The following is a 23,584-nucleotide window of genomic DNA, read 5'->3' on the forward strand; positions in this document are numbered from 1 at the left end:
AACAGAGAATATACTTAACACATCAATTTCAATTCAAATTTCAATGACCTATTCAATTCATAAATTTTACTATACTGTTTAAGTTCAAATTATCAAATGATTATCACTAAAAAAATAACTACCTTCTATGACATTTTTTTTTCTGGGTACACAATATCTTCATCTCACATAGTGCAATTATTATTATTATTATTATTATTCAATTCATTGCATATGCTTCACCCCTGAACAGCCTTCGGCTAGGAGGGTGCCTATATACATTTGTACATTATAACTTAGACAGCAAACATAGAAGTCATACATACATAAACATTAGTTTCTATAAAATAATACAACGAATAACATCTAATGCGAGCAAATAGAGCACATACACATATATACAATGACAAGCAAAAGGTAGAGACATATAAATACATACGTATCATAATATATACAACTAACACATACTGTATACATACAAACAAATAATAATTTAAAACAAATTAATTCTTCTCTGTAGAGGAGCAAATTAGGATTCAACGGAGATTCCATTCTGAAGGAGATAATCAGGAAACTTCTACAGTTGTATGTGGTGGTAAATACATGTCCTGTATCTTCTGTGATCTGTATGCTTTCTCATCACAGAACTTGTTTTACAACTGAACTTAATACACGGCAATCATGCAAGTTTATGCACTAACATGTAATTAGCACATTGATTGCAGTTACAGAATTCTTCAAAAACAAAGTACTTACTTGACCTTGATGACACATGTCTGTTAACTGTCTAGTGAGACTATCTACTTCACTACAAATTTGCTGAATTTCTGCACGATAATGAACTGGGCAGCCTTCAGATATTTTTCTTGCTTCTTCAAGAATCAACTGAATTGCATGCTGACCTACACATAAAACAAATCAATCTAAAAATAAAGAAATAATTTCTTCCAACTACAGATTTCGGCAAAAATAAAAAAGGAAAACAATTCTATATACCAGCAATCCTCCCAAATTCAGTAATCCATATATCTGACAACAACACCACTACTAGCCATTTTTAGAAAAATAAGAGAATCCAGCAAACTACCAGATTTAGCTCTCAGGTTTTACCACATGTTCCAATAACATGGGGAAATTTGTCAGAAGGGAAAAAAATTGTTTGCCGCTATTTGTGAACAAGATTAGCAACTTAACAACGATTAGCAGTGGGTTACTAAAAAGTATTAGCTAACATAATTTGCTCTTACTAAACAACTTTTAGATTGTTGTTCTGTTTGTAAACAAGATCAACACAGCAAATTTTCATGCATTTGTGTTTACCCAAGCTGCCAAAAAAGAAAATGACTGGCCCAGAGGATTTTGATGATTTAAAATGCAAACACAGATCGCTATCTATCATGGAAAAGGATTGCTTTTGTATTGTATCTAATTGGCAGTATCTCAGATTTTTAAATGTATAGTGGATTCACCAATTCAGGCAATATAATTTAAAAAGATATTAGTTACTTTGACAGAACCATGGATAATGGTATTTGTCCCTAATTTGAAAATAAGCCCAATCCTTATTTAAAATTATAAAATTCTAATTTGAACATAACACCAAGCCTTACTCTAACATAAGCCAAGTCTCAGCATCAAATATTTGGCATTGATTTTCAGTAGGAGTAGTATGATCCATGATTTAAAAAAAAAAAAAAAAACGAAGGCAGTAAAACATACAAATTTTGTTTTATTTCATTTTATTATAGGAGAACTCTGCAATCCCATAGTACTGTACTAGAGACCATCTGTAACCTGATAAGTAACCATAAAGTCGTGAAACAAGCTGTTATCACAGTATCAAATCTTTCAAATGCCAGACTAACCTCATAATGATTCGCTGTCTGAAAATAGTGTAATATCAAGTAATACCAATACCAGTGTAATACTAAGACTGTGAGCATTAAGACCATTGCATTTAGAAAAGAATTTAAACAAAGTTGAATGAAAAAACAGGAGAGAGAGAGGATGACATATTCTTTACTTTGCATGCATACATTCGAAAAGTTCAAATGGCATTACTTCTTTTATAATTTTAAATTATAATGCATTTGATAAATGCACACCATATATAGCTAAATATAAAACAAGCATAAATGCATGAAACCCCTAAATTTGATGTTCCCTATTAAAAAAAAAAAATCTAAAACTAGATGATAAACAGTCACTCCCAGACTTACGTAAGGGTTGCATTCCATGGAACTCTACGTAAGTCGGAATTTCTCTAAATGCTTATGCAGCACTCACAACTATGCGGGTTGAATTTGACTGAAGCAAAAAAGAAATGTTCGATTGAACATGTAAATAGAATTATTTATTCAATTTTTTTTTTATCTCATGCGCAGGAAAAATCACAAAAGTATACAAAATTTCAAAATTACAAAAAGAGAGAGACAGACAGACATAACATCACAAGTTTTACATTTCGAGCATCGTTGCTAGAATAGCTCTCCAGCTGATAAGTACGCTGCTGTGGAAGTTGAGGGCTGTGGAGATTTAGAAGGGTTTTTTTCCAAAACATCACAAAATTTCTCTGCAGCAGCAGAATTGTCACTGGCAACTTCACTGCATACTTTAACATTGTGGAAACCAGCGCGATGCTCAAACCTATAAAACCACCCGTTACTTGCCACGAACATGACTCTGGGTTCGCCATACTTATCATTAACATCTTCATAAATACTTCTTGCTTTTGCTTGAATGGCCATTAGATTCAAGGGCACTTGCTTCTGAATCTGATTTTTCATCCATATTATTAATAGCTTTTCCATCTTCGATATAGCACCTGAATGCTGTTTTGTGATCACTGTCCTTTAAATTAGCATTCACTATTAAAGACCCAATTCCCGTGCAATAGATGACAAACTTTGTCCTGCTTCTTACTTCTTAATTATTTTCATCTTCACTGCTACCACTTGCACTTTGCATTGGTCGCTTTCCATTCATCATTGTAATAAGTAAATAGGAATGAAGAGAAGATTCTGAATATTTATGTTTTTTATATGATTAGAGATTTCAGTGAAGGGGAAACACATTTCACCATAATAATGTAAAAACCCACACAATTCCAGTTATTGAGATTATTACAAATGCAGTAAGATTGAGTTTACTACCAGTTTATAATAGATTGCACTAACAGAAAAGCCCAATAAACCGGAATGTGCAAATTGTTTTTATTGTTTTATGGTCTTGACCTCCAGAAATGTGCTTTAGAAAAATATCACAAAGGTGTTCAAATATGAAAGGGTAGTGCAATTTCCATTATAAAAATGACTTTTAGAGAGATAAATAGCTTAGTTATATAGTGAAAATTTCAACTTCCAAGGTCTTGGAACGAATTACCAAAAAAAAAAAAAAAAAAAAAAAACACAATGTGCTATTGGGTTCACATTACGATATTTTCACAATACCTCCATTTATTCTTACAGATGCAAAATATGTAAGTCAGGGAGTACATGTACTTGTTAAATTTACACAATACAGGGAATTTTTTCAATCCTCTGATCCAAGCAGCAAACAGTACCAGCTTACAACAAGGAAAAGGAAATTTAAACTGCAACTCAGCTTAGGTATTCTATAAACTCTATCTCTAATGTCATTCATCCCATAAGCTTGTAAGAATCAGTGAGGTTATTAGTAGAAGATGCTTGTGGTGCACTATGGCCAAGTAGCTGTCAGCAATATGCTATGCAAATTTTGGTTGTTGATAACTGGTAGTAATATTCTTGTGGTCACAGGAATAATAAAAGTTCTTTAAAATGCAGCTTAATCTTGTCTAATATTATCACAAACTATATGGATTGATATATCAAAAGCACTGTGTAATTTAACTAATTTGCTTGACAGATCTAATCAACAAATATATTTGCAGATTTACTTGATATACATGGTGCAGCTAGTTATGGGAATGTATTTAAAAATAAAGATTTGTTTAACTTACCTAAGGCTACATCATGTTTCTTTGGAACTTAATATACTAAGCCCAACTATTCTGCTATCCTTGGAAGCGTGCAGATTCTTTTTTTTCATAATGTTGTAAAGTATCTCACCAGATTTTTGCTGAATCTCCAAGATATTGTTAATCCTCTATCCACTGAGCTTCAATTTCACCTTTAGAAACAAGATGTAGTGAGCTGGGTGCAAAAAGTAACGATAAGGATGCCATCAACATTTGGGCATACTCAATTCATTCAAAGCCTTAAACGCCTAAATCTGGAGACTAGGTGCCTAGTCTCTAGATGGTGCAATTTGCAGAACTGAAGCCTCTTCTGGTAAGAGCACTCTTTTGTTCCACTCATTAATCTTGTTGCTCATCTCTGTACCCATTCAAACATATCTATATTCTTCCTAAAATGAGGCTTCAAGACGTATGCTGACAAAATTCCTGTACATATTACTGACAAAAACCCATGAGCTATCTTAGCAGCCTTTCTGCACTGCTCAGAGAACTTCTTGTCTGGCTGCACAATTACCACAGATCATTTTTGTTCTCCACTTTCTTGAATATGGTATCATACGGTTGAACAGTTGGTTATGTTATTCTGAGATTACTAGACGTGCAGTACCTTGCATTTGTCGATGTCAAACTTCAATTGCTACTTCTGCCCATCTGCCTAATTTTTCTAGAACTTGCTGCAGTAACAAACCCTGATTACTGCCATTAAGCACCATGTCAACCTTTGTAACATCTACAAACCGAGACATTAAGCCTGATATGCCTTCATCAATATTATTAATAAATACTGAAAAAAACAATGATCCCAATGCTGAAGCCTGGGGTGACTCCATTAATAGCACTGATCCAAGAAGGGCAGTGCTCATTGATAACTATCTATGTCTTATACCACTCAACCATACCTCCATCCACAGCAGTACCTTGCTAATAATGATGCAATGCTCCAATTTTCACAGCTGTCTTTTATGTGGAACAGTTTCAAAAGCTTTTCTGAAATCTAAGTATATGATGTCAAAATTATTTTTTGCATCCAGTTCCTTTGTTACTGTGTCATGGTATTCAATCGCACTGATCAGATAAGATAGTCCTGCATTATTTCTTTAACCAGTGACTCCATTATGTTCCCTGGAACATAAGTCAACCTTACAGGTCTGTAGTTACTCACTTTGCCCTTTGATTCCCCCTTGTGAATTAGGGATACATTTGCACATCTCCAGATCATAGGGACTTCCCCGAATCCAAGGATGCTCTCATAATTATGGCTGAAGGTTTGCTTACATCTTTTGCTGCCTCTCTTAATATAATTGGATACATTCATCGACTCCAGGTATTTACTTTTAATTTCAATAATTTTTATTCCCCTTTACTCTCAGTAATCACAAAATCAGAAGTATATCAAAATTAGAATTTGATATACTTCTGGCATTCCCATTCCTAAAAAATTCACATGTGTAAATGCAGAGGCAAAATATCTATTCAATTTGTAAGCAACATAAGCAGGATCATCAACAGTAATACCATTCATATCTAGTGGACTAATGTGATCCATCCTTTTCCTTATAGTATTTACATACATAAAGAAATCTTTACATTTCTTTGCATTCTTTGCAAGAGACTTCTCATAATCTGCAATAACCTCCCTAACCACCTTTGTGACTTGTTTTCAGGCTAGCTTATACCTACTATAGGTTACTGTATCTCCTGATAATTTATATGCATCCCGCGCATTTTTTTTTTTTTTTTCTCTTCCACTAGTTATCTGAAATTCTTTTAGGTCTATGTCTTGAAAGGTATCTCTTAGTTGGTATAAAAAGTCTATTAGCTTCCACAATTACTTCCCATTTATAATTTGCAGTTAATAACATCATCAGTTGATCACAGTGAATATAATTTAAAAACCATTATAGTCACCTTTACTAGAGCAAAATCCCTTCCCTTTACCTCTAACAGTAGTTTAAGTATATCCCAGTCTTTAAGTAGATCCCACTTCAGTTCACTGTGATCACTGCCACCCTGTGATTTCTTTATCTGAAGATTCTAAATGCATGAAGAGTCACTGCAGGTAACCAGATCAATAGTACTGTTTTCTCTCATTGCCTCTCTAACATGCTGGTGTAGAAGGCATCATCCAATAAATCCACAAAAGTCTTGCTACTGTGTGACTGACAAAACCACAAATTTTAGTCAATACCTGGAAAGTTAAACTCTCCCATTACAAGACATTCTGATTGGCCCACTATTTGTCTGCATAGTTGTTCATTATACTCATCACAGTCGTTTGGCATAGAACACACAACTACTCTCATTTTTGTTTTCTCTGTGTTTATGTTGCACCAAATTGATTGATTCAATTTGGTGCGACATAAACACAGAGAATTGATTCAACATTGCACTGGCCAGTCACGTGAACTTGGTATACTGCCTTAGATTTTATATGTTTCTTAATCAAGAGCATAATCTCCCCGTCCTTTTGTACGTATTGTACCGACTACTTTTAAATTTTGCATCCCCTATGTCTCAGTAGTGCCATATCTTCAATATCCCAACAGTGTTATATCATAATGGATGAATTAAAAGTTGCATCAAAAATACACAAATTGCTACTAAATGTCTAAACTGGCAGTAGTAATGTAGAAAAATCATGCCACTTTCTCTAAGTAAATAAAGACAAAATAAAACCATCATCAAAGACTTGAAACAATCCATTAGGTAAACATTCTCTTCTAGAAGAATACTCACTGTACAGGTAGTTGACACCACAGGTCACAATACGTCAGTACTTCACTTTACAAACAGATTATTAGAGCTATATTAAAAAAAAAAAAAAAAAAAAAAAAAAAAAACAGAGGATAAGCTTATACACAAAAGATGGATGGGTATTCTCCACAAAAGAAAATCCTATCAGTTGATGCTGCCATTGTTCCAGTCAATAGATTCAATGCTGGTATCTCACTATCTAGAAATCCAAGATAGCTTTAACTGAGGAGAGGCCATCAAAAGGATCAACTGAGAGGGCACCACATGCAGCTTAAGTTTTCCAGTTTATATGCTAATGATTGCCCTTGAGGTGATGCACCCTAAAAATGAATTGAACATTTCTCAAATTCATTACTCTATGCATAAAACAAGCCGCTTTAGTATCCAAAACTGAAGCCCAGAGACTATTTGAAGATTGGATTGCACTGCTACAGACCAGATGTTTAAGCCATAAATCATAAGAAGAAGAATATACATGACAAAATACTTTAGAATCCCTTCCTAGTCCCACACCAGATAGATATCAATTTGAAGGCCTTCAGTAGCTCTATTCTAAGAGTGATAAAAGGTTCCTTGAAAATCAATCTAGAGTCCAAAGTAATTCCAAAGAATTTCCCATGGTTAATCTAAAATATCAATGCAAAACAGGGTAAGAGTAAGCAAAGAACTAAAAATCACATATTTTGACTTTTTTGAAGACCAAAACAATATAAATAAGTTAATAAGTCAGAAAGATAGATACTTTTAGATTACTGAATTATGAGCATAAAAATTCAGACTAGGATTAGGTAGAACCCAAACAGTCAAAACTAAATTGTCAGCACATGAAATATAATTGGAACCAAGGATACAGAAAACTAGACATGCAGAAAAAAAAACAAAAATTTGTTACATAAAATACTTTCCAATACCTGAAGAACTAGTCCAGTAATGCCAAAGCACACTTGTAGAGCTGTGAGTATAGGAAGTATACACATGGAGTCAAAAGCTGATGAAACAACAAAAAAAATTAAAACGTGAAGTCTTCCATTTGCAATTGAACTGCAAATATCTAATTTGATAAAGGTTTTAAGAATGTACTTTCCAAAATCTTTAGAAAGGTGGAACAAACTGAAATAGAGTAGAAATCAATATAGTAAAAATACTGTGAATTCTTTAAATTCTTCATCCTGTTACTATTAAGCAATGTTGCCAATGTTGAATAACTAATCAAGAGAGAGAGAGAGAGAGAGAGAGAGAGAGAGAGAGAGAGAGAGAGAGAGAGAGAGAGAGAGAGAGAGAGAGAGAGAGAGAAATGCAGAAAAGTTAAATACATACATTTATTTTATTAAAATAAAATATTAATAGCCATTAATAAAATATTATTGATGAAATTATATTAATAGCCATTAATTCAACAACATTCTTTGTTGAAGTTATAATAAATAACCAGTTAATAATACACACAAAACTGAGCCACATTATTCATAATGTCAGTCAATGTCATCTAAACTTATAATCACAATAAATTTATTTACATCACAGAAGCTTTACCTAGGCATTTATCATCAAAGCTTGGATTATTTAGCCACCTCTGAGCCTGTTCTACCCTACCACCAATAGTATGTGCTGGCTGCTGCACTCCACTGTGTTCCACATTACAAATAGCATGGTTCACAAGGTTACTTAATTCTCGTAGCTTCTGCCCTATTCCACGAGCTAACGATTGCCCTTGGGGTGATGCACCCTAAAAATGAATTGAACATTTCTCAAATTCATTACTCTGCATAAATTCATACATATAAATACAACCTTATAACTAACCATAAAAGCTAAATCTGTACAAAAATTAACAGAATTATTTATATGCATTATGTAAAAAAAAATTTAACATAAACAGTTATACAAAGTGAAAGCTCTCAAAGAGGAGAAATGCAAAATGTGAACATTAAACTATAAACACTACACACAACATATTTCATAGCCAACAGTAAAACTTGTTGTCTTCTATACAGAGGTAATTCAAAAGTAGCTCCAAAACTTTAGAATTACCTTGAACTTGGTGTATTCTGAAGTTGGGAAAATATACCAACCACTAAATACATTGAACATTTCAGTTATCATAAAATTGTACAAATTCTCATATTGTTTTCATTGATACTATAACATTTCACTGTGACTACCACCAATCATGCAGCATAACATCATAAAGAAAATCAATATCCTGCCAGACTCACTCTACCATATCAGATATCACTGATGGCAGTACACTACTGCAACAGGATCTAGAAATATTAAGCAGATGGGCTGAGAGGTGGCAACTGAAGTTTAATGTTGAAAAATGTAAAGTACTACATATGGGTAGCAGTAACCCCAGAGTAACATATCAACTGTGTCATACTACACTCAGGGTGGTAGAGAATGACAAGAACCTGGTAATTGTGCAGTCAGATATGAAGTTTTCTGAGCAGTTTAGATGGTCTGCAAGAGTAGTTCATGGTGTTTTGTCAATGATATACAGGAATTTTTCTAGAAGGGAAAAGGAGGTGATTATCCCCTGGTATAAAGCAATGGTCAAGCCACACCTTGAGTACTATATACAGGTCTGGAGGCCTCATTTTAGGAAGGATGTAGAGCTGCTGGAACGAGTACAGAAAAGGGCAACGAGATTGGTGAGGGGAATGAAGGGATCCTCTTACCAAGATAGGCTTAAGTTCTGAAAATTGCAGCTTCTGGAGACTAGGCACCTGTGAGGTGATCTAATTGAGGTGTATAAGGCCTTGAATGGTTTGAGTAAGCTCAATGCAGATGAGGTATGAGTTTCAGGTATTGCTCAAAACATCAAAGGCAGATATTGTTGAGATATCAGAGACGTGGTGTCACACAGATATAAGGAATGCAGAACTGGAATTTGGGGAGTACAATGTGTACAGAAAGGATAGACAGAATAGGAAGCATTCTTCTACTTGCTAAAATTAATCACCTGAGGAGACATAAATTCAAATTGAGGAAAGACAGTTGTAGAATAGATATGCAGAAGTTTGCCTTTAGCCAGCACGTGGCTGATTGCTGGAACAAAGTTCCATTTGCCATAGTAGAAGTTCACAGCTTAAATAAATTCAAGGCTGAACTAGACAAACATTTGGAGCAAATGGATGGGTGAAATGGGAAGGGTTTTTTTTTTTTTTTTTTTTAATAAGCTTGCTTTCTTGCATCATATGCCTCTGCTAATATAATGCTAATATATTTATTTATCTCATGCCATTATTATAATAATTTCTCAAGCAAAAACCTTACTGAAAATTTCATAAAAGATTTTTATGCAAAAATGAAGGAAATCACAACAATCATCACAAAAATCATCAATAAGAACAGGAACAGGTGGATGTATACTTGAGTGTACACCAATGCTAGGAGTTTGGTAAATAAATTTGATGAATTTGAGGTATTGCTCAAAACATCAAAGGCAGATATTGTTGAGATATTAGAGACGTGGTGCCACACACATATAAGGAATGCAGAACTGGATGGGGGAGTACAATGTGTACAGAAAGGATAGACAGGATAGGAAGGGTGGAGGGGTTATGCTATTAGTTAAGAAACACATAAAATCCAAGGAAGTGAAGCCAGTTGACATCGCTGGACAGTGCAGTGTCGAGTCAGTTTGGTGCGACATAAGCATTGGGAGATCAAAATTGAGAGTAGGAGTGTGCTATAGGCCTAATGACGCTGATGAGTATAATAAGAAACTGTACAGGGAAATAGAGTGGGCCAATAAATCAGAGAGTCTTATAATGGGGGATTTTAATTTCCCAGATATTGACTGGAATTTGTGGGTTGGTCACTCACACACTAGCAAGGCTTTTGTGGATTTATTGGATGATTGTTTTCTACATCAGCATGTTCGGGAGGCAACTAGAGGGAGTAATACTCTTGATCTGATTATCAGTAGTGATTCTTCATGCATTAAGAATCTGCAGATAAAGGAACCACTGGGTGGCAGTGATCACAGTGTGGTTTGGTTTTTTTTTTTTTAGAAGCATTAGCTCCGAGATATGCTGTGGTCATTCCCTGACCTTTCCATCCTCCGTATTTGGTGGTGACAGGCTTGAACCCCGGTCTAATCAAGAAGCGTGTGCGACGCACTGCTGCTCCTTCCCACCTGGCTACGGAGGCCATAGTGTGCTGAAGTGGGATTTACTCAAAGAGGTAACTACCATCAGAGGTAAAGGGAAGAGTTTTTGCTTTCGTAAAGGCGACTACGATGGTCTCAGACAGTATTTAAATTCTATACAGTGAGACCAACTGATGATGTTACCAACAGCAAATTCAAAATGGGAAGCATTCAAAGAATTTATCTTTGAAGCTACTAGGCTTTACATACCAACTAAGAAATATTGTTCAAGGTTTAGGCCTAAATGGATGTCAGATGAACTAATGAGACATATGGCAGAGATGAAAAATGCATGGGATACATATAAATTAATGGGTGACATGGAAGCCTATGATAGATATAAGCTGGTCTATAACCAAGTCACAAAGGACATTAGGCAGGCAAAGGCAGATTATGAGAAATCCTTGGCAAAGGATGCAAAGAAAAACAGAAAAGAGTTCTTTACCTATGTAAACTCTAGAAGGAAAGGGATGAACCAGATTGGTCCACTGGATATTGATGGTTCAACAGTTGAGGATCCTGCTCAGGTGGCTAACAAACTAAATGAGTATTTTGCATTTACATTCACACATGAGGAGTTATTCAGGAAGGGGAATGCCAGAGGTGAAGTAAACTCTGGCAGTGAGCTTGATGATTTTGTAATAACTGAGAGGAAAGTGGAGGAGAAATCGTTGAGGATAAACATAAAAAAAAGGCACCCGGGGTGGATGGGATCTATCCAGTTATATTAAAGGAAGTAAGCAAACCCTTAGCCATAATTATTAGAGCTTCTTTGGACTCAGGGGAGGTACCCATAGACTGGAGATGTGCAAATGTGAACCCAATTCACAAAGGAGAATCAAAGGCTGACACAAGTAATTATAGACCTGTGAGTTTAACTTCTGTTTCAGGAAAATTAATGGAGGCACTGGTTAAAGAAGCACTGCAGGATCATCTAGACAAGACTTCAGTTATAGCTCGGACACAGCATGGTTTTGTTAAGGGAAAGTCTTGCCTGACCAATTTGATTGGATACTATGATGCAGTCACAAAAGAGCTGGATGCAGGGAATAACTTTGATATTATATATTTGGATCTTAGAAAGGCTTTTGATACTGTTGCACATGGACGACTGCTACACAAATTGGAGCAGTGTGGCACTGAAGGCAAACTGCTGCTATGGATAAAGGGATGGTTGAGGGGGAGAAGACAGAGAGTGGTAATCAATGGACACTGCTCATCGTGGACTAATGTTATTAATGTAGTCCCTCAGGGCTCAGTGTTGGGTCCATTATTGTTTTCTGTATTTATAAATGATATTGATGATGGTATATCAAGCTTAATGTCCAAGATTGCAGATGATACAAAGATTGGCAGCATTGTTAAGGACACTACTGACACTATGCTGCTGCAACAGGATCTGGAAAGGTTGAGCAAATGGGCTGAGAGGTGGCAAATGAAGTTTAACATTGACAAATATAAAGTACTATATATGTGAAACAGTAACCCCAGATCAACGTATCAACTCTGTGATACTACACTGACAGTGGTAGAGAATGAAAAGGACCTGGGAGTAATTGTGCAGGCAGGTATGAAGTTCTCTGAGCAGTGCAGGTGGGCTGCAAGAGTAGCTCATGGTGTCTTGTCAATAATATACAGGAATTTTTCTAGCAGGGATAAGGAGGTGATTATTCCCTTGTATAAGGCAATGGTCAGGCCACACCTTGAGTACTGTACACAGGTCTGGAGGCCTCATTTCAAGAAGGCTGTAGGGCTGCTGGTACGAGTACAGAGAATGGCAATGAGCTAAGTGAATGGAACAAAGGGTTGTTCTTATGAAGAAAGGCTTCAGTTTTTGCAAATTACAGTGTCTGGAGACTAGGCACTGGCGAGGTGATCTGATAGAGGTGTATAAAGCCTTGAATGATTTGAGCATGCTCAATGCCGATGGGATTCTTCCTCTTGCTCAGAATAATCACCTGAGAGGGCATAAATTCAAATTGAGGAAAGACAGATGTAGGATAGATGTGCAGAAATTTGCCTTTAGCCTGCGGGTAGTTGGTTGGTGGAACATACTTCCATCCCATGTTGTGGAAGGTGATAGCCTAAATAAATTTAAGGCTCAGCTGGACAGGTGTTTCGAATGAACGGAGGGGTGAGATGGGAGTGGGTTTTTTTTTTTTTTTTTTTGGCTGATGCTGCTTTAAGCTTGCTTTCTTGCATCATATGCTAATTCTAATCACAACATACATACAGAAATGTGCGTTTTCTTTATTCAGCAATAATTTTTTTTACCTTACCTTTCCTTCTTGCCTGAGTTCACAAAGAGCATCTGCCATGGATGTAATGTCACCACACATTTTTCTTATGGCATTGCTGTCAGGAGGTAGTGATCTATCTGAAACACGTTGAGCATATTCCAAAATGTGGCGCAACGATTTTTCACCTACTCCACCTGTAACTGCTGCGGGATCTTCAAGCCAGTCATGAGATGCTTGCAGTTTTCCATCAATTGCATTCTAATTTAAAAAAAAAAAAAAGTAATGATTTAAGCAATAACACATACATTGTATACAACGCAGCTAAAATTACAGTAATTTAATCATGAAAAAATGTGTACCCGTTTTGTAATACAAATGAGCACCATAACAGTGACATGCTTTCAAGATTTTAAAATGCAATGCTTGCAATTTTCTATGAATTGCATTCCAATTTAAAAAATTAGAAATTAAAATAAAATAACCAATATCAAATATATACTATATGAAGCATAACAAATATCAGGGTAATTCCAATATATCTGTAAGTTTAATCCATTTTTAGAGCATTTTAAAGTAAGTTTAATCCATTTTTTATAGTATTTTACAATAAGCTTAATCCATTAACTGACATATACCCAACGTATATGGCACTCAGGCACAACTTGATGTTTCAATGGTCATAGTACAGGCATTAATGGATATTTAAAATTTTTTTTTTGATTAGTAAAGAATTTTTTCTTAAACCCTGTAGGAAATAAAACATTGCATTCATTATGGCAATTTTTTTTTAATTCTGAACACTAATACTATGAATACTAAAAAATTCAAATGTCATATAGTAATTTTTGAAATTAAAAATCCTTCCAAAACACAAATGGTTGCACAGGACATAATACAAACTTCTAGAAGCTTATACAGGTCGACGAGTACTATTCCGACCACCGGTAATCTGGTTCCACCGCTAATTCAGACAGAATATCCATGAACGTAATTTCCCAGGTCACGCACTGACCTGCCGCTACTGTTTTGGTGGCGTTGGTTGCAGCATCAGCTGTTGGCGCAAACTCGTAAACACTGGCAAGCCATTCCCATTCGTTTTTCTGAATTTATTATTATGAACTGCTCGCATTTAGCCCCAGCCATAGTTCCAATGCAGAAAGAAAGTGCCTCTCGTGGTGTAAAGCGCAAACACCGTACATTGTACATAACAAATAAAGTTGAACTTCCTGAAAAAACTTGAAAGCGGTGTGTCTGTGAGAAGTTTAACTCTGCTTATCGGTTGATTCAACTACTGCTCATCTCAGTTGTCCATATTATTCGCTGTATGATTCCTTTTGCCTCAAAGGTGGTACTTGTGGTCCGTTCCAATATTCCCTGTCAAAGACTTGGTAATTAGGAATCTCCTCTTTTCAATCTTCTCTGGCTTAAAATCTCTCTACCTTATTGTGTCAAATTCATCTGTTGTCTCTACAGTTCTCCCAACTCCACTAACCACTTGGAGCTCTTTGACTTCCTCTCTTTCCAACTTGACTTTCTCCAGTCCAACCTTCCTAACAGTGAGGTAATTTTCCTTGGTGATTTTAATGTTCACAACTCCAGCTGGCTTCCGTTTTCTAGTCTCACTGACCCAGCTGGTCGAGATGCTGAGGCTTTTGTAATTACTAATTACCTTGCACAGATTGTTCATTTACCTACAAGAATACCGGACAATCCTAATCATAAAGCCAACACGCTTGATCTTTTTCTCACAAACAACCCTTCTAAGTACATGGTTGATGTGAGAGGTCCTTCAGACACCTCAGATCACAACTTGGTGATTGTCTCTTCTCCAATGGAGCCTTTATCTCATGGCTGTTCCCAACCTCGTATTGTTTGGCATTACAAGAATGCAAAATGGGATGACCTGCAAGATGTCTTTTCTTCTTTTCCTTGGTCAGATTATTGTTTCAAAACTTCTGATGTCAACGTTTGCTCAGATCGTGTCAGTGAAATTATTCTTGCAGGAATGGAATCCTTTATCCCACTCTCCTCTTTAAAATCTCGTCCTTTATCTAAACCTTGGTTTTCCAATAAATGTGCTAAGGCTGTTCAAGAGAAGAACGTTGCATATCATAATTGGCTTGTTTCTAATTCTTCAGTTTCATTTTCTGCCTACATCAAAGCTTGCAACAATTGTAAAGCAGTTATTAATCAATCTAAACTAGAGTTTGAACAGGCTAAGAGTAGAAAACTTGCTTCTTGTCCTAATGGTAGCCGAGCATTCTGGTCTCTTTCCAAAGCTATTGGTCGCAACTTTTGCCCATCTATGCTCCCACCTCTGTCAAAACCAGATGGTTCTGTTGTCACTTCAGTCAAGGATAAAGCTGACCTGCTAGCATCCCATTTTTCTTCCAACTCATGTATTAATGATCTTGGTAAAACACCTCCCACCATTCCCAACACGCTCCATTCAATGCCTCCTTTGGTCTTCCGTCAAAAGGATGTCAGAAGGATTTTGACGAATCTTGATGCTAAGAAAGCTCCAGGTCCCGATGGTATTTCTCTACTTGTTCTCAAAACCTGTGCTCCTGAACTTACTCCTGTTCTTTGCCGCCTTTTTTTCACTTTCTTTTCCAAAGGTGTTTTTCCTTCTGCTTGGAAATTTGCTCATGTGCAGCCAATTCCTAAAAAGGGTGACAAATCCCTCCCATCTAATTATCGTCCTATTGCAATTACTTCTACTCTTTCTACAGTAATGGAGAAATCAATTAACCGCCAACTCTTAAACTATCTAGAAACCTTCTGTCTGATCAACAATCGCCAGTATGGATTCCATCAGTGTTGATCCACTGGTGATATTCTGGCTTATGTTACCCATTTATGGACTAATTCAATGGAAAAGTTCAGTGAAACACAAGCAGTTGCTCTTGACATCTTAAATGCCTTCAATCGTGTTTGGAAAACTGGATAACCAATAATTGGTTATCCAATTTTCTCTCCGATCGCTCTGAGGGTGATGGTAGATGGCTCTCTGTCTTCTAACTTCTCCACTAATGCCGGTGTCCCCTAAGGTTCAGTTCTTTCCCCCACTCTTTTCCTCTTGTATATTAATGACCTTCTTCCATTGACTGGAAATCCTATCCATAGTTTTTCCGATGATAGCACATTGCATTCCACTGGGCGCCTCCGTAGCCAGGTGGGAAGGAGCAGCAGTGCGTAACACACGCTTCTTGATTAGACCGGGGTTCGAACCCGTCACCACCAAATACGGAGGATGCGGAAAGGTCAGGGAATGACCACAGCATATCCCGGAGCAGTATGGCCTTAGTTGCTAATGCTCCTAATAACAAACAAACAACAAACAAACAACAGCATTCCACTTTCCATTTTGAGAAATCTTGCCCTGCTCAATCAGCTTCAACTTCTCGAATATATGCTACCAATTCCTTAAATGCCGATCTCCAGGTAATCTTTCCGTTCTGCAAAGAAGCTCAGATCTCCTGGTCGATATCTTGCAAAAACTAGTCTATTTCTATTCTCTTTGCAAACTCAGTCTTGTCTGCCCTATCTTGCAAAAAAGATTCTTCTGCTCCTATGCTTATCTTTGGTGACACTCCGATTTCTAGGCAAAACGATATATCTCTTTTGGGGATTACCTTGACTTCTAATCTCTCTTGGCACAAGCACATTACAAATATTGCTTCCTCTGCATTTAAAAAACTTCGTTTTCTCTTTCTCTCTCGGTGTTACTTTTCTTCCAAACAGCTGTTCACTCTGTACAAAAGAGCAAATCTGCCTACCATGGAATATTGTTCCTACATCTGGGGTGGTGCCCCCAAAACAGTGCGAACAAGAGCCGCCACCATCCATTTACTGTCCAACTTCAAACTCACAGAACCAACTTTTCATCTTCCTCGTTTATTCATTCAACCTTCCTTCATACGTATTTCCTAAAAATTACAGTCTACAGAAGTTCAAGTCCAATGTCAACAAATATCTTCTTTCGTTTTCTCAACCTCCAACCCAAGCACGGTACTAAGGTTCTAATACTATAGGTTCTAATACCTTTCGTATTTGGAGTTTACATAAAAAAAAAAAAAAAAAAAACTCGACTTACGGAAATTCGACTTTACCTAAGTTTTTGCTGGCCGGTGAAAACTTAAAAAAATCGTGAAACGTATTTTGCATCCTGTAGAAATAAATGGAGGTATCATGAAAATATCGCAATGTGAATCCAATAACACATTGTTTTTTTTTTTTTTTTTGGAAATTTATTCCAAGATCTCAGAAGTTGAAATTTTCACTATACAGTAATACCCCGGCTTACACTAACTCGGAGTTACGTAGTTCTTGATTTTTTTCGTTTCGCAACACTGCCGCCCACTATCTTCAAGGTCGTTTTTCATATGCTATCGATATACGGTGCGACAGCAGAGAGTAAGAGCGAAATATGAACAAAATTCAACTTTGCTGCCACATGAGCTGCGCACATATACGAGAATTTGTATTCCAACTGCCATATTTATATGTGTGCGTTCGAATTCGTGCTCAACTTTTGTCGGAAATTACATCGTTTTCACGAGAGAAATGGATCACGTCAGTCGAGCCGTATATCGATGGCATATGAAAAAACGACCCTCAGTGTTTCTCTTGCTGTGATACGCATTGGACGTGTTTCGCGTGAACTCTACGTGCACAACTACTATTCTACGATCAATGAAAATTAAGATTGTTTTGTTATACGTTTTCTAAACCCTTAAAAAAAAACTGTCGTTCAAATGAAGTAAATCTGATCCTCCTGCACCTAGTAAGAAAAGGAAAACGATATTTTCCGAATGTAAACTTAACATTATCAAGTATTTTGATAGCAGAATAAAAATTTGTGAATTGGCAAAGAAGTTTGAGCTACCGGAATCCACAGTAAGAACAATCATAAAAGATAAAGAAAGAATTCTCGAAACGGTGAAAAATGCTCAATCCTTGAACTCAAGCATAATTCATAAATGTCATGGTATTATTGCTGAGATGGAAACAATGCTTAAATTATGGTGTGATAATCAAGTAAAAGTGAAGAATTGTCCAGTCAATCAGAACACTGTGTGCTATCAAGCTAAGCTGATTTTTGAGAGGTTGAAAGAAGCTGGGCAGGCGGGCAAAGATGAAAACTTTGTAGCTAGTAACGGCTGGTTCAACCGATTTAAAACTCGCTGTAACTGGCACAGTATCGCGGAGGATGGAGAGGCGGCAAGTGCCGATAAAGAAGCTGCGTCTTCTTTTCCTGAGACACTCAAAGCTATGATAGAAGAAGGTGATTAAAGCAGTGAAACCGTATTTAACGTGGATGAGACTATCCTGTTCTGGAAGAAGATGCCTAAAAGAACTTTTATCGCACGTGAAGAAAAAAAAAAACTTTCCACGCTTTAAGGTTTCCAAAGACCGATTGACAGTGATGGTTTGTGGGAATGCAGCTGGTGACTGCAAGTTAAAACCTCTCTTAATTTATCGCTCCGAAAACCCAAGAGTTTTAAAAAATATATCTAAAATTAGCTTACCAGTGATTTGGAAGTCAAATCATAAAGCTTGGGTGACAGCTTCCGTTTTTGAGGACTGGTTTGGTCACCACTTCATACCCGAAGTCAAACGTTATTGCAAGTCTAAACAGATTCCATTTAAAGTGATGCTTCTTATTGACAATGCACCCGGTCACCCTCCTGCCACCCTAATTAATTTCGACCCACGTGTGAAAGTTGTGTTTTTGCCTCAAAACACAACTAGCTTGCTTCAACTGATGGACCAGGGAGTCATCAAAACATTCAAAGCTTACTACACGAGGTGTTCGTTTGCACGTCTGAATGAAGCTATGAGACAAAATAGTGAGATATCTGTTAAAGACTTTTGGAAACAATTCAATGTTTTTGATGCCGTAAGAATCATTAAAGAATCTTGGGATGAAATTCACAAAAAAACATTGAATGGTGTCTGGAAGAAACTTTGTCCATTTTTTTTCAATAACGAGATGAAAACAACGCCAAAAACTGATCATGTCGCTCATGTGATGGAAGAAGTTGTTAATCTTACCAGGCAATTAGATTTGGAAGTCAATGGTGATGATGTCAACGAGCTGTTGGATTCACATAGTCAGGAGTTGACAATGAATGAGCTCATAGAGATGCGTGAGCAAAACGTCACTGAAGTATCCGACACTTCAGACCCAGTTCCACCAGAAAAGCACATGACAATTCGAAGCTTGACAGAACGACTCAGCTCAATTGAAAAGGACTTAAAAATTTTAGAAAACAGACTGCAACGAAGAACGCGTTATAGCTACAAAGCAAGGAATAAAATAATTATTAGCTTGCTACGAAGAAATTCTGCGTGAAAAAAAGAAGGCGCTGTGTCGTCAGACGAATTTGTTAGATTTTATGAAGCCATCAACATCGAAATAACTTTTTTACGTAACTCATTTATTTTTTTAATACATATTTTGTATTAACATGTATACAGAACTGCAATTTTATTAAATATTTTTCTTCTAAATTACTGTTTTTGTTTAGTCCTTGGTCCCAATTAAACAAAATTTATATGTAGTTATATGCAAAGTTGTACCCCAACTTGGTACTAGTTTTACAGGAAGCAGAGGGTAAAGAGGCATGAAAACTAGACAGGCACTGTGAACGGCGTGTAGGATAACGTATTTGTGAGGTAGAAAGGAGTCTTCCCTTGTACAACAAGTCATTAAAAGTCTACTCCAGCAAAGAAATAAAGGCAAAGTGTTGTTATGAAATTGGAAAATAAATGTTTCCGAACTGGGATGAACTATGTAATGATGAGAAGAATCAGAATACTCAGTTCTGAACCATATATTTATTGTAAATATTACTTCTATTTTAGTAATATTTAGTAAAATTGTTCACTTGTATAGACAATTTAGTGGTAGAGTCTGGGTCATCTGTGTACGGAATAACGAATGTACATAACTGAAGTTAATAAAGAACCTTATTATTATTAAACAAGATGAAAACAGTAATCAGAAAACTGCTGAAGAATATCTACTGCAACAGTAAAACTAATGTTGCAGTTAACAAATGAGAATCACATGCGCTCTCTGTCTTCTTCCAAAACAAATTTTTAACCTTTCATTTCAAACATAACTTCGGTGTCTTTCTTTTTTGAAAAGTATTGTGAAAGCAATGAAAGCACACAGTAAGCCATAAAGTACAGAGTCATTGCCAGCGTGATACAAGAAAAAATATATGTATATAATAATAATAATATGCACATAACTGTTTCTTGGGATAAAAAACATGACCAAAAGAATTGCAACAGATTGTTTTTGAAAAACAAAAAGATCATACTTCCTTTCTTCAATGTGTATTACATTGACTAACACAAAATCGAGAAAATTCATCTATTGGAAGCCACATTGAAAACAGAAAAAAACTGATAACACTGCAATGTGCATTTGATAAAAAAAAAGAAAAAAAAAAAAGTTTGTTTTATTGTAATTTTTTTTAGGGATCGATATCGGTACAGCACCTTTTCTGAATGTAGTAGTAGTAGTAGTGGCATGTGTATGAGCTTATGCAGCATCAGCCAAAAAAAAAAAAAATCACACCATTCCCTCCAAATGCCTGTCCAGTTCCTCCTTAACCCGGTCCAAGTCCGTCCTGTTTTTTGCTAATTTTTAACACTAACTTGAAAGTTGTCCCTCCTGAAGAAAACTAATAATTTCCATAATTTCTACTCAATTTACAAAATTGAAACTCTCAATATACATAAACAGAAGTATATTCTGATTTCCTACCTTTAGCGCTCAGTAAAAACTATTAAAAAAAAAAAAAAAAGTAAAGTGCAGCCATTATCAACCCACTGCAGAATGGAAGCCTCCTCAACAATTCAAATTTGAGGGAAATGGAACTATTAATTCACTCTAAAACAGCAAAAATGTATGATCACATTTCAATTTATTAAATTTTGATGTGGGCAAAACAAGATCCAAGCTTTGAAAATAAAACACGTTACATCATTAGTACAAAAATTCGCACCTCAGCTCGGCGCCTCTGGCTAAAACGAATCAACACGCGCGGAGAGATAATTGACTGGTCAAGCTTACGTCATTAGCATTACCAAGGTGATCCAAGGAGAAAATGAAACTGTAAACAACTTTCGTGGAAAACAAACAGTTGAGCATTATTACTTGCAAACACTAATTTGCATGGCTCACTCACAACAGTTGCTTTACTGCTTTTCGTAATTGTTGTACGAAAGAATTGCAATGAATTGGTTTTGAAAAACTAAAATATCGCATTTCCTTTTATCAATATTTATTGTATCTAGTAACAAAAAATCAAGGAAATTCATCTATTGGAAGCCATACTGGAAACGAAAGGAAAACAAAAGGAAAAAAAAATTGTCGTAAAACTGATCACTACAATGTGCATTTCATAAAAAATAAACTTCGAAAACTTATGTCGAAGGAACTTCACATGCATCTCACCTGGTGTACAAACGAAAAATAAAAATGCGCTGCTAGTAACAGATTGTGAGAACAATCTGTTACTCGTAGTGAGGGATTGGGAAATTGTAAGTAATTGTTATTGAATACTTCAATATTTCCTTGATATGCATTTGATACCATCAAAAAATTTCAAGAAAAAAATTGAATTTTCATGATCACACAACGCCTAAAAAATTCACCATAAAATGTCTTGTGTTTCAATGCTTGAATTCCATTCTGAGCTGCAAATGTAATAAAGTCACTTCTCTTGCACTGACAGAGTAGACATTCACCGAATGAAGAAAAACGGTTCATTTTCATGAAATTTCCAATTCACTTGAGGGAAAAAAAACTCCTTAGGGGAGGGAGTCCACCCTTTCTAGTCCGACCCTAGAGAGAGAGAGAGAGAGAGAGAGAGAGAGAGAGAGAGAGAGAGAGAGAGAGAGAGAGCGAAATAAAAAATACCCTTTTGGTGGGGAGAAGGCCAAGAGATTGTCAAAGGTCCAGAGAGCTAACTTTCATTTATTTTATTTATTATTATTATTTTTTAAAATTTATTATTATTATTATGTATTTATTTTATTTATTATTATTATTTTTTAAAATTTATTATTATTATTATGTATTTATTTTATTTATTATTATTATTTTTTAAAATTTATTATTATTATTATGTATTTATTTTATTTTATTATTTTTTTTATTTTATTTTTTCTTGTGTTGTTCTAGCAATCCATCCTGGATTGGGGCTTTCCTGGGACAGGATAGTTCTTCTCCTCTTTTCTTCTTCCCTTTCTTCATCTTATACAAGTTTTTCTTTACTCCCTGGGAAAATCGTTCCCCAGGGAGGAGGGTGTGCAGATAGTAGGGGAGGCCTTACCCTCCTGCTAGGGATGAGTACCTGGAGGCAGTCGTCCAGGTGATCACTGCTTCCAGGTAGCTAAAATGCCCAAACACAACATCACAATACAGAACACACACATAAGCTCACAAACACAGTTTTTCTTTCCTGTCACTTTCTCCTGTGCGGGATGAAAAATTTTTCTCTCTCTCTCTTGCTTTCCTTTTCATCTGTCTTCATCCAACATGGGATATTCCTATGCGGGATGAATTTTTTTTTTTTTTTTTTCACGACACACACTGGCCTTACCTTGACAGTGCATAAAAACTGAACAGAGCAACGACGCAGAGATGAACTTTTGTTCTAGGAGCCGCCCATACAAAAACACAAAATAAATAAAGAAAATAAATAATAATAATAAAAAAACAGCATTGCAGCTCTAAGTCAGCTTCATCCTAGGATGCCAAAACTACAATTGTTTTAGAGAACATTTTGCATTTTTACTTTCTAACCTTATTTTGCATTATAGCTCTGTTACAATATTTTGCTTCGTTTCTTTACATTATTGCTGTAGCCAACGATATCGGTGTGCACGACGTTTCATCACAGATGCTGAAGTTCTAATTAGTCACTTCATCCTAGGATGCGGAATTAATTAGTCAGTTCATCCTAGAATGCAGAATTACTAATTAGTCCGAATTTGGTCTGGTGCTCATTTGAGAAAAAATCCAGAATAATTCCTCTGGAAATATTAGCATTAGCATTAGTAGAGGCATTTGATGCAAGAAAGCAAGCTTATGCAGCATCAGCCAAAAAAAAAAAAAAAAAAAAAAAACCCACTTCCACTTCACCCCTCTGTTCGTTCAAAATACCTGTCCAGCTGAGCCTTAAACTTATTTAGGCTATCAACCTCCACCACAAGGGATGGCAGTCTGTTCCACCAACCAACCACCCGCTGGCTAAAGGCAAATTTCCGCACGTCTATCCTACATCTGTCTTTCCTCAATTTGAATTTATGCCCTCTCAGGTGATTTTTCTGAGCTAGAGGAAGAATCCCATCAGCATTGAGCATGCTTAAACCATTCAAGGCTTTATACACCTCTATCAGATCACCTCGCTGGTGCCTAGTCTCCAGACACTGTAA

At 36.1% G+C, this 23,584-nt stretch overlaps 1 protein-coding gene across 5 annotated transcripts in view; it reads right to left on the reverse strand.

Moving 5' to 3' along the window:
• Nucleotides 1-23,584, reverse strand: part of Vinc (vinculin) — a 336,038-nt gene that overhangs the window by 209,736 nt on the left and 102,718 nt on the right. For all 5 annotated transcript variants that reach the window (XM_090383807.1, XM_090383806.1, XM_090383804.1 and 2 more), the window contains exons 7-9: nt 13,163-13,381; nt 8,264-8,456; nt 736-881 (exon numbers count right to left, since the gene is read on the reverse strand). In XM_090383807.1, the coding sequence (XP_090239933.1) occupies nt 736-881; nt 8,264-8,456; nt 13,163-13,381 (558 nt within the window). The remainder of the gene's footprint in view (nt 1-735; nt 882-8,263; nt 8,457-13,162; nt 13,382-23,584) is intronic.

The sequence above is a fragment of the Mastigoproctus giganteus genome, chromosome 10, assembly GCF_048544385.1.
Source record: "Mastigoproctus giganteus isolate SK-2022 chromosome 10, ASM4854438v1, whole genome shotgun sequence".
In the NCBI taxonomy this organism is placed as follows: Eukaryota; Metazoa; Arthropoda; class Arachnida; order Uropygi; family Thelyphonidae; genus Mastigoproctus; species Mastigoproctus giganteus.